General features: G+C 30.3%; 1 protein-coding gene across 1 annotated transcript; it reads right to left on the bottom strand.

Moving 5' to 3' along the window:
* Window positions 1–251: 251 nt before the first annotated feature.
* LOC145131154 (uncharacterized) lies at window positions 252–6,804 on the bottom strand. Its single transcript, XM_079065882.1, has 9 exons — window positions 6,669–6,804; window positions 6,457–6,537; window positions 6,076–6,252; window positions 5,576–5,743; window positions 5,013–5,222; window positions 4,494–4,932; window positions 3,461–4,401; window positions 2,133–3,350; window positions 252–1,939 (listed from the first exon to the last, which is right to left on the bottom strand). The coding sequence occupies exons 1-9, from the start codon at window positions 6,802–6,804 to the stop codon at window positions 252–254; spliced, it is 5,058 nt and encodes a 1,685-aa protein (XP_078922008.1).
* Between the last annotated feature and the right edge of the window lie 6,052 nt (window positions 6,805–12,856).

Genomic DNA, 12,856 nt, shown 5'->3' with positions numbered 1-12,856 from the left:
CGAATTAGGTTTTAGTTTTCAACTACATCTTTTTTCTTAAAATACTTTTATCATATATTCCTAACTAGGTGTAATACCCGTGTGTTACACGGGTTTCTTGAAATAAATAATATAAAATTTTGAACATCAACGAATTATTAAAATAATACAACACATATAAGTGAAGAGTGAGTTTATTGAATAAGTATGTAATTGAACCCAAAATACAAAAAAAAAATCATTAATGAAATATTCTAAATAATTTTTACAAATCACAAATTTCCAAATACTTCTTTAAATACAACATTAGATGTCTTATTGGTAGGGTTTCCTTCGTTGTCTAAAATTAATATTTTCAATTCGTCTCTGCTTTTAACTCTAGACAATGCAACATACAACTGTCCATGAGTAAACACTGGTTGTCTCAAAAACAAACCAACCTTTGATAGCGACTGTCCTTGACTTTTGTTTATTGTCATCGCAAAGCATACAGCAAGTGGAAACTGTCTTCGCTGAAATGTGAAAGGAATCCTTTTATCCGACGGGGTCAGTGACATTCTTGGAATAAACGTACGTTTTCCTATATTACTTCCAGAAATAATCTCTGCTTCTATAACACGCTTACCCAATGCTATAACTCGCAGCCTTGTTCCATTACACAAACCGTATTTCTGGTCAATATTCTTCAATAACATAACTGGAACACCGACTTTTAATACCAATTTATGAATTGGCATACCTGAAGGTCTAAGGCCGTTTAGAACATCAGGAGAGTATAAAGATTCGTCAAAGTCATCGTGTACAAACTCCGATTGACAAAGACTGTCTGAACTTAAGTATTCTTTTTCATCTCCAGGAAATAATTTTAACAAACGATTGTTTATTTCTTGAACAACTTCATTTTTCGGTGCAAGGATTGCTCTTTCTTGAAAAAACATCGGATTATTGGCATTTTCAACAATAGAAGGATAGACAAATGTAATTAATGAACCAATAGGATCCGATGAATCTGTAATGAGAATATCATCTGGTATATCAACAATTGCCTCGCCGTCGTTTAAGCCACCAACCTTTCCTTCACCTATATTCAAAATCCAGTTTGCAAATGTGGTTGTTTCTTCAATATTAGATGTATGAAGACTTAACCTCATGTTTTTTGTTAATCTTAAGACCTTGCAATTTGACCAAATATAGGAGGAACTTATTGAAGCATTGACGATGTCTTGTCTACTTCCATTAGGAACAACAGGTAGAATTTGTCTAAAATCACCTCCAAAAACAATTGCTTTTCCTCCAAATGGCAATTTTGAGTTGCTACGAAGATGACAACTCAATATATCCTTCAAAGATCTATCCAAAGCTTCAAATGCATGCTTATGAATCATGGGTGCCTCGTCCCATATAATCAATGATGTTTTTTTTAACAATTCAGCAACATCACTTTCCGGCGTTATAGAACAAAACGAATCCTCGGTAAGATTTAAAGGGATTATAAATCGAGAGTGCGCTGTCCTACCTCCTGTCAATAATAAGGAAGCAATACCACTTGAAGCAACATTTAACACGATTTCACCCTCCGATCTTAAAGCAGCGGATAATGTTTTCCAGAGAAATGTTTTCCCTGTACCTCCGTAACCGTAAACAAAAAAGACACCTCCTTTCTTTTTTTTAACATTTGTGATAATATCGTCGAAAACACCTCTTTGTTCATCTGTTAATGAACCAAGTAGCTGATAAAACTCTTGTAATAGAGTCGTCCTGTCAAAATCTAGCTCCTCCGTAATCGATTTGTCAAAATCTAGCTCCTCCGTAATCAATCGATTATTTGAAGAAGATATAGACTCATGATCAGGGTAAGGCATCCCATCAAAATCTTTGAGGCTTGAATTGTTTTGGAGTAAAATTTTTTCAATCTCATAAAGTGTCAAGTTCTTAACTTGATCCTCATCAAGCGATAAACCTGTAGAAATTTGCAAGTTAATTTTTATAGATATATAACTATATAAAATTAAAACTTAACGATAATAATAAGGTTAATAAGTTTTAGTTAAATATATAAAAATATATAATAAATTTTATTCAATAAATATAATATATTATGTAAGAATTATTAAGTAAAACACTAATTTAAATAATGAAAAATAACATATTACCTGGTGCCTTTAATCTTAGTTGTTGATTGTAGAGAATTCCATCTGATAAGTATTGCCAAGTTTTTTCCCAGACAAAGTACGGTCTCGACAAACTATTAGACTTCAGCATAGTTGCAAATAAATAACGCAAATAATATCCAGAACCTGAATGACTTGCTTCCTCAATTGCATCAATATATTCCCTATCATCTTCCAAAAGTCCAAGAGCATAACACGCCTCTCTAAAAGTAGCACACACATGTCCATTAACCGTACGAATGTCTGCAAAACATTTCGGACCTTTGACTTTATTTAAAAGGATTCTCAAAAAATATGCTTCACCAACATTAGGAGAGCCGGTGTGAATTCGACCGATAGAAAATCCTTTTTCTCTTGGCTTCCAACAACGATCCTTCAATTTCCAAACAAACTTGGTAGGAAATTCAACATAAGAAAGCTTACGTGCTTCCTTATTATGTTCATTACACTCCATCCAAGCTAAGAACATCGAAGAAGAAACAGACTGTTTATTGAGGACATCTTCAATATCATCGTCAGCACCGTATACAACATTTTGTTGTCCAGGAAGATGAAAAGGAAGCCTCACAATAGAAGGAGTCCTGAAATGAACATCAAATTTGAATATACGCCACGAAGCTTCACATGCAGACAAATATCTACAATCGTAGTAGTTTTTTATTTCGTCAACTACATCGTCATTATCATCTGCGTTGTTGTTTGGTACAACCGCAACAGTAGCCCTATCAGGACCCTTGTTAATATATTTGAACAAATATTTGATGGAAGCACCCTGATTGCACCACTCAACATTAATGTGAGCTTGGTATCTTTTCAAAAGCAGTTTGTGATATGGAACCACACTTCTATTGTCTAACTTAACACCAGACTTTTCAACAAAAGATCCATCATTACGTCTCTTATATATTGGATAACCATTTTCATCAACCGAAGTATGCTCTGTGAATGTCTTTGGGAAGTTTTTTGAACACTTGTTATCAATCATGCATGGGCATTTAGGATTATCACTACCACAAGGACCATGCATCATGAACTCGCTGACAAGTGCATACAATTCTGGATCGTCGTCTTTGTTTGGAATTTCAGCAGAAATAACACGATCAATATGTTCAACGGTTGGGAGCTTGTAATCAGAGTGCATGAATAGACATATATGAGCATGAGGTAGGTCGTGCTTTTGAAACTCCACCGTATAAACAGCTGACAATTTATTTACATAGAGACGTATTATAAGATTTTGAAAAAAATAAAAAAACATATTAACAAAATATATAAAAACACTTTAACAATGCATTATTAATATAAATTACCTGCTTCGACCGAACCCAATAATGAATTTTTCTTTAAGTCTTTAATCAATGAATCTAGCTTCATTTTGAACAACCAAGATAGGATATCTGGTCTGTCTTCGGGTTTGAGGTTTGTGTCAGTAATAAACCTTTGAATCTCGGGCCACTTTGGATTGCATGTTACAGTTATGAAATAATCTGGGTAGCCAACCCACTTACAAAGCGACATGGCATCTAAATAGTTTTGCATCATGTAGCGTGCACCACCAGTAAAAGAAGAAGGCAATATCACACGCTGTCCAATATTCGAAATATATGTATTTCCATTGTTTTTCACGCTGCGTAATGTTTCATAGGACTCGCATCGAAGAACTTTTTTTTGGTTTCGTATGTAATACAGCCTCTCGCTTTCAATCATCGTATAAGCATCAACCAGAAATTGTTGAAAAAGCCTTCTTGAATTCAGAATTAATGAGAAAATATTAACTCTGTCTTGAATCCTATAAGAAAAGAATTCTCTCATTGTACAGTTACATCGTTTGTTATTCGTTGAACACGTAACACCTCTATGAGGGATGTCAACTCGATATCCATCATCCCCATAAGGAAAGAGCAGTGGGTATTGAAGAGCAAGGTAAGCAGGATGCAATTCATTTATACGTTGTAGACTGCCTGATTTAGTTTTTACGATGATATCTCTATTATCAATTGAATTACCAATGTCACCAACAATTAAAGCAGCAACCTCAGAAGCGGTAGGTAGGTTATATGTCCTTCCATCATGTTGTCTTCTTCCTATAAGACGTAACTTTAGATCTATATTAGGACTTGCATTAAAACAATCTCTTGCCATTCTATAACACTTAACCAACTCATTTGTTGAATCCAACATAACCTTCAAAAATCTTATGATTTCGATATCAAGTTGCTGAGAAGTTGAATTGCACCCATCTTTTTGTGTACTGTTAATAATGACGATTATATTTAATATTTAGTAGGTAAATAAGTATAATGAAAAAAAAGGATTGTTATAAAAAATAAACATGAAATATACCTGAAAGCGTGTTGTCTATTTGAAAGTTCGTTGTCAGTATCATATATGTATAGTTGAGAGAACTTTGGTTTTGATCCATCTATAGGTAGAAGGCTGCCCATACAATGGTAATTTTGACCAATAAGTCTGAAAATATATGGACCTTTGCCTTTGTTAACGGAAGAATCAACTTTTCCACCCATCGATGTAAATGAAAACATCGAATTGAACAGACGAATGTTGTTCAAAAAATGTTTCCTTTTGGGATGAACAGAACGATAAAGATTTTGGTAATCTTCAGGTGCTTCTTTTAATTCAGGAAGCTCGACCTTTCCGTTACCACAACACATTGAAAAAGATGTTTTGTTGCCATCTTTATTGCCTTTAAGGGCTTCATTTTGCCATAATTTTGCATGACAACTCGTACACACAAAACTCTGATCACCATGGTCGAAATAATCTGTTTAAAAAAACTTGATTAAAGATATACATATATTATTCTTGAAATGAATAATAGTTTAATATAATCATTAGTGTTACCTTTTGAGATACCCGAAATCAATTGAACATGATTATGTCGAACATTTAAGTGTTCATCTGATGTTAAGTCTATGGGTATATGAGATATATTTGAGATTTTCCTTTTTGACTTTTTGTTTCTCAAAGATAAACTGATAGAATTATCTCGAGTGATTGCTAACGAAGATGTGCCTGTCATATCATTAGACAATATAGAATATTGTCTATTTCCTGACATTGAAAGTATAAATGTTAGTATTGAATTTTGAAATAAAAATGATAATAGTATGATTTAAATTGTATAAAATACATACATAATATTTTTTGTAACTTATATAGTAGGAAAACTGATGTGAAAAGAAATTAGATATATCATTGGTAATGTTAGATAACGGTGTTGTTGTCGTATAATTGGAAGTAGATTTGAAACTTTGCTGAGCATACTCCATACACGCTACGAAATAAAAATATTTTAATTGATATAAAAAATAAAATAAACATAATAAATATTGGAATTTATTATTAGACAAATAATTATACATTAGATGGATGAGAAATAAATTATATAATATATAGCATATTACCGTTTGGTGTGGTGCAAGTCTGAATGGATCTTCTATTATCCAAATATTTTTTTCTTTGTTTTCGCTTATCTTTATAAACGTTTGGGTTGACATTTTGATTGTCACCGGTAACATTATTGAACTTGCTTGATGACAAGGTTTGACATTTGCTACTGTCATTAGTAAGCACTGAGAAAATTATATAAGAAAAAAGTTATTATAACCCTCAGAATATTTATAAGTTAACATATATAGGAAGAAAAAAAAATATATGCATACTTATATCATCGAAAACGAAATATAAGAAATTTGTTTAAATAAAATATTAAAAAATGAAAACAATGTTGATCGTTATGACCATTACTTGTGAAATACTAAGAGTGTTATAAGGAAATATGCATTATTTATGTCGCAAAAGGTTAACACAAAATAAAAACTAATAAACAAAATTAAAAATATTATGTAAAAAGAATACTCTCGTAGCAAACTAATTATAAAAGAATGATAGAAAAAAAATATACCATTTGGCGTGGTGGTCATATCTTTACATTTTTTGTTATCCAAATATAACTTTCTAAGTTTTCTTTTATCTTTAGCATCATTGGATAAGGAACTTGTAATATTAACATCCAAAGTAGATTGAAAAGTTGTATGCTGATATCCACCTGAAATATTTGAATTTATATTTTCATTGTTACCTGCAAGATATATAGAATAATTTGAAGTGGTTAGATGTTGATAAGGATAAATGATTTGTGTCCATATACTAAAAGTATAAATGTCAGTATTGAATTTTGAAATAAAAAGGATAATAGTATGATTTAAATTGTATACAATGCATAGATATTATTTTATGTAACTTATATAGTAGGATAACTGATATGAAAAGTTATTCGATATACCATTGGTAATGTTAAATAACGGAGTTCTTGTCGTATAATTGGAAGTAGATTTGAAACATTGTTGAGCACACTCCATATAATCTATGAAATAAAAATATTTTAATTATTACAAAAAAATAAAACAAACATAATAAACAAATGAATATATTATTACACAATTAATTATACATTATATGGATGAAAGATAAATTATGTAATATATAGCATATTACCGATTGGTGTGGTGCAAGTCTGAATGGATCTTCTATTATCCAAATAATCTTTTATTTGTTTTTGTTTATCTTTATAAATGTTTGGGTTGACATTTTGATTGTCCCCGGCAACATTATTGAAGTTGGTTGATGACATGGTTTGACTTTTGCTAATGTCATTAGTAAGCACTGAGAAAAATATATAAGAAAAAAGTTATTAAGACCCTCAAAACATTTATAATTAACATATATACGAAGAAAAAAAATATATGCATATTTAATTCATCGAAAACGAAATATAAGAAATTTATTTAAATAAAATATTAAAAAATCAAAACAATGTTGATCGGAAAAATTGTTACTTGTGAAATACTAAGAATGTTATAAGGGAATATGCATTATTTATGTCGCAAACGATTAATAGAAAATAAAAACTAATCAACAAAATTAAAATTTTTATGTAAAAACAATACTCTGGTAACAAAGTAATTATAAATGCATGATAGAAAAAAAAATATACCATTTGTCGTGGTGGTTTTATGTTTACATTTTTTGTTATCCAAATATAACTTTCTAAGTTTTCTTTTATCTTTAGCATCATTGGATAATGAACTTGTAATATTAAAAGGATATGTCAAAATAGATTGAAAACTTGTATGCTGATATCCATCTGAAATATTTGAATTTATATTTTTATTGTTACCTGCAAGATATATAGAATAAAATGAAGTGGTTAGATTTTGATAATGATATGTTATATACGGTAAAGTAGTTATTTTTATAAGGAAAAACAACATTTAATATATAATACTCTACCGGATTAATAATATAATTTATTGATTATGTGTAATACAAATTTGAATAAGACTTAATCAATATTTTTATAAATTAAATTAAATAAAAGAGTAATGATAATAAAACAAAATGGACACGTTGAAAAATAATTACCAATTGAAGTGGTTGTCACGACATCGGATTTTTTTTTATCCAAATTTAACTTTCTTTGTTTGCACCGGTCTTTAGAATGATTTGAATCCATACGATGTTTATATCATAAAAAACAATAGATCCTGTAATAAAACTATAATAAACCAATGTTATATAAATTCATAGTATATATTATGAATTAGTAAAATTGACACATTATAAAAATACGTACGTGTAAAAAAATTGTTAATAAAAAAATTGTTAATTTAACATCTTTTGAAGCTTATATTTAATAAAAATAAATGGACGTGGACTTATTATAAAGAATTTATATTTATATATTTAAATTTAATATACATTAATGGATTATATAAAAAATGACTGTACATGAAGACAAACCTTATGTAGTTAATTGGAAAAAAAAAATAGATTTCGGTAGTTAAACAAGGAAAAAAAATGAAATAAAAAAAAACAAACTATAGTGATTCTTATAGAAAGTTAATTTACTTCTTTTACTTTTGATTTTTTTTTGCTTAACAACGAATTCAAAAAAAAATTTCACAGTTTTATTTTATCAAACAAATTTGAATATTAAACATTACTTATCTTAAATATAAAAAAAGGGCTTACGTAAAGATGAAGAAATCTTGAAAACAAATATGGAAAATGACGATTCCGCCCCTATAACTGCAAGGAGACATGTTCAGAGATCGCACTACAAAATGAACTATAAAAAAATGACCATTTTTCTGATTCTGAAGGGCCAAAGAAACGGAAGAATACTAAAGAAGCAAATGGTGAAGACTTGAATAAAAAACAGAAAGAAAGTGACTCCACTACCCCTGTAAGAAAAAGCGGTAAGAAGGTAGATGTTGAGGGCAAAAATGGTACTTCAGCACATAAGGGTTCTTCTGCAGCTGTTTCTGGTGATAAACATGGTGCTAAATCATCAAGTAAAAAACATGGTGACGCTGTCACTAAGGTATCTTCATAATTCTTGTAACAAAATACTATTTAATATTATTTACAAATATGGAAAATGACGATTCTGCCCCTATAAATGCAAAGAGACATGTTCAGAGACTGGACTACAAAATGAACTAAAAAAATGACCATTTTTCTGATTCTGAAGGGCCAAAGAAACGGAAGAATACTAAAGAAGCAAATGGTGAAGACTTGAATAAAAACCAGAAAGAAAGTGACTCCACTACCCCTGTAAGAAAAAGCGGTAAGAAGGTAGATGTTGAGGGCAAAAATGGTACTTCAGCACATAAGGGTTCTGCTGCAGCTGTTTCTGGTGATAAACATGGTGCTAAATCATCAAGTAAAAAACATGGTGAAGCTGTTAATAAGGTATCTTCATAATTCTTGTAACAAAATGAACTATAAAAAATGACCATTTTGACCATTTTCCTCCTTTTTAGTGTCTGTATAGTTATATTTACAATCATTCTGGTATACATATTCAAATATAATCATATGTGGAAATACATTTAATAATGATAAAACGCATATACATAACAGAGGGATTTACATGGAGAATACATTTAATAATAAAAGGGAAAGCACAGATATGTTAACATATGGTTATATTTACAGTCATTGGTACACATCTTTTAAATACTAAAGAGGCAAAGGGTGAAGACTTGAATAAAAAACAAAAAGAAAGTGACTCCACTACCTCTGTAAGAAAAAACGGTAAGAAGGTAGATGTTGAGGGCAAAAATGGTACTTCAGCACATAAGGGTTCTTCTGCAGCTGCTTCTGTTGATAAAAGTGGTGCTAAATCACCAAGTAAAAAACTTGGTGAAGCTGTTACTAAGGTATCTTCATAATTCTTGTAACAAAATACTATTTAATATTATTTACAATCATATTTTTATATTTCAAACAAAGAAATTAAAATTGGCATTACATCGAACAGTTGGCGGACTGATTACAAATGGCCTTGTTACAATGTGTTAAAAAAAGAAGATAATTGAAAATAAAAGGAAATGCATCGTGCATATATAAATAGGCATAATACTAACCTTATGTAGTTGTTGGGATGGTAATGCAGATTCTTCAAGACAGTTGATTCCAGCGTGAAGAAGACGACTCATGCATGTATAAACGAAATTGAAAGGAAACGACTCATAAATGTATTATGTATATAGATGTAATTGAAAGAAATTTTTGGAAATTATTACCTGCTATAAGTAAAAGACGAAGGATCACACATGATTGATGCGATTCTAAGTAGAAATCCAGTTAACATTCCATATAAGTACATTGTGAGTCCATACATAGAGAAGATTTGGTTAAAAAGAAAGCGATATGATTTTGAAATCGAATCCTTCAATCCACCGTGATTGAAGGCTAATCAGTTGGCAAACGTATCTTTGTTGCTCTGTATAAGGACTTAATTGAGGAAACATAAACATAACCATTACATATACGTGTCTTATTGAACAATTTATATGCATTCCATGTGGCATTCTAAGACATTTACATGTGGAATATTCACCAGAAGACTACTGGAAAAAGTCAAAGCTTCCTCATGCCACCATGTTAAACCACAGCATCCATATGAAAGCTGTTTACTTGAAACTAAGCGTGGGACTGCTTAGTATAAGTTGATGTATGTCGCTTATTGCTTTCCTTTATCCTAAATTAGTGTTGTGTGAAACTGCGAAACGTCTACCCTATTATTTTAACATGCTTATAATAAGGGAGACCCAAAACAAAATAGGGTCAAATATTACTCACATTTCACTTTTGGTGGATTGCCACAACATATAATTTTATAATTGGGACCAGGTTATGTGATGACATGACATTGGTTACATACGTGTTTAACTGTTTATCAAACTTTTAGTTTTCATTAAGTTTATGTAATACTATTGTACGTTTACTAATTTAAGTAACTTGTTATAATTAAAATGTTGCATGTTTCTATTATAAAAAAAATATATGTACATTGATGAATCAATTTAATTCAAAGTTTTAAAAAATAATAAGATGTAATAAATAACAATTTAAAACTAAATAAATGACAACATTTAATAAAGAACTCAAAATCCATTCTTAACATAAAACGAAAGAAAACAGAATTTGTGAAACCAACAACGAAAGTATTCTTGACAAACCATAAAACCTAAAAATTGATGTTCGACTGGAATGATATATAAAAAACGAAAAACTAAAAATTGTTTGAAACGTTCATAAGATCTCACTTCTCGACTTTAGGAATCAATAGTTGGGTGGACACGACAGTTTCCTTGATTCCAATGGATTTTTTAGAAGGTTTTGTTGATGACTCACAAACAGTATCTTCAAGATCGTAAACATCTACAAGTTTACGTTTCACATTGGTAGTTGGTGAAAGCAGGCTAGTGGTGTCATGGTTGGTTGATGGACTCATTGAAATGGTATTTGGAAAAGTAGAGATAGGAGTATTATCAGCAACGAAGGAAGCAGAACCCTTAAATGCAAGAATTGACATATGTTACTGATTGACATAGGAGTAATGTAAAAGGAGTGAAAAGAAAAAAAAGTAGGAAATTATACCTTAAAACCAATTGTATCCTGAGAGTTGAAATCTGAGACCACGACATTAACAGACTCAGTTTCAGTGTTCTATATATAACAGTTTGTAAAGTGTAATTTAGATTGGTAAATATCAAGTATATAAAACATAATTTGTAGACAGATTAAGACTTATTTGTAGTTAAACCTGTTCAATGTGGTTTGCTTTTTAAGCTTCTCGAGCGCAGAAATTATGTCAACATCATCACTTATCTTTGATATGTTGTAACTACAGATGTATTTTCTTCCAGAGGTAAAGCCTCTAACTATAATTTTGAAAGCCATTTTTCTACCAATAAGTTCATTGATCTCAACAGGAAAAGCAACAGTCTCACCCATCTAAAAAAAAGTAAATGAAACAAAATTAGACTTAAAATGTAGAAATGATTAGAATAAATTAGGAATTTTATATAATGGATTTTATAATATATACCTTTTCATACTTTTCTATCAAATCTGATGCTGAAATTTTTAGAATACTTCTAACATCCCGATCAAACAGAGTAAGTGTCACTACTCCCACCAAGCCTTGTACTCGAATTTTGAGCATAAAACTAAGGTATTTAAAAAACAAATAAAAACCATACAAATTAGATAAATACAATAATGAAAGAATATTAAATTTCTTATTATACCTTGGTTCAGCAACTATGGCTTGTTTTTTGCACTTCTCCTGTGTACATACCCAAGATTCATTCTCAGCTACATGGTCCAAAACATTGGCCTGTTCAATGGGCATTTTATGAACCTTTCTCTTACAGTTCTTGCAAGCCGGGTAGTACCATTGTTGATTATCTTCAAACATCTTAATTGTTCCAAGAATGATGGCATAACTCCCCTATTATTAGTAATAACCAATGATGTTGAATCAGGAAAATTAAGCATCACTAATTTAAGATTTAATAATGTAAATATACCTCATCTAATTCATGGATCATGGAAATCTGGTAGAATTTAGTATTTTTCAGAAAGTCATCATGTACAGTATACATGATAGAAGACGTTGTAGCACGAGAACATGAAGAAGCCGATCCACTTTTTTTTCATTAAACCTGTTTACAAATAAAGTGTAAGTATAATATCAATAAAAAATATATTTAGTTTAATAGTAATATATAAAGGACTTGATTGAAACGTAATCAAACTTTTTTTTGAAATCAATAATTTCTTCAACTTGCTCATCAATGAATAGCTTTGTTGCTAAATATGTGTTATTCACATATACACGCCCTGAAAAGAAAATGAAAAAATATTGGATTAAATCATTTCTTATATAAACATTGAAAATGGTAAAGATAGAACATTGTATTAATAAAAGGACCTCGGTAATCCTTCCACCTAGCACATTGAATAATCATTACAAAATTCACCCGATGTTTGGATACATAGGAATCAATTTGTTCAGCGTAATCTCCCCACAAAGTAGCCAACACTTGTCGTCCCCTAAATGTATATGAATTAAAACAACAATTTTTAAACTAATAACACACAAGTTTTAAAAGAAACATACTCTAAATCTTCCAATTTCAATGTAATCCTTTTATCAAGTTTTTGGGTTGCAGGTTCCAGTGGATAGCATTGAAAAACATTACCGATCACATCTATAATATACATTATGTAAGATGTTAGTATATAATTAGTGTTAGGATGGACAAATAATATACAAATATTATAAGAGGTAAAATGTGAAATAAACGTTGTGAACTTTACCAAAA

This window comes from Lactuca virosa, chromosome 8 (assembly GCF_052849685.1).
Source record: "Lactuca virosa cultivar CGN04683 chromosome 8, Lactuca_virosa_CGN04683_v6, whole genome shotgun sequence".
Lineage (NCBI taxonomy): Eukaryota > Viridiplantae > Streptophyta > Magnoliopsida > Asterales > Asteraceae > Lactuca > Lactuca virosa.
The sequence above is the reverse complement of the archived record's forward strand: the minus strand, read 5'-3'. Positions and strand labels throughout refer to the sequence as shown.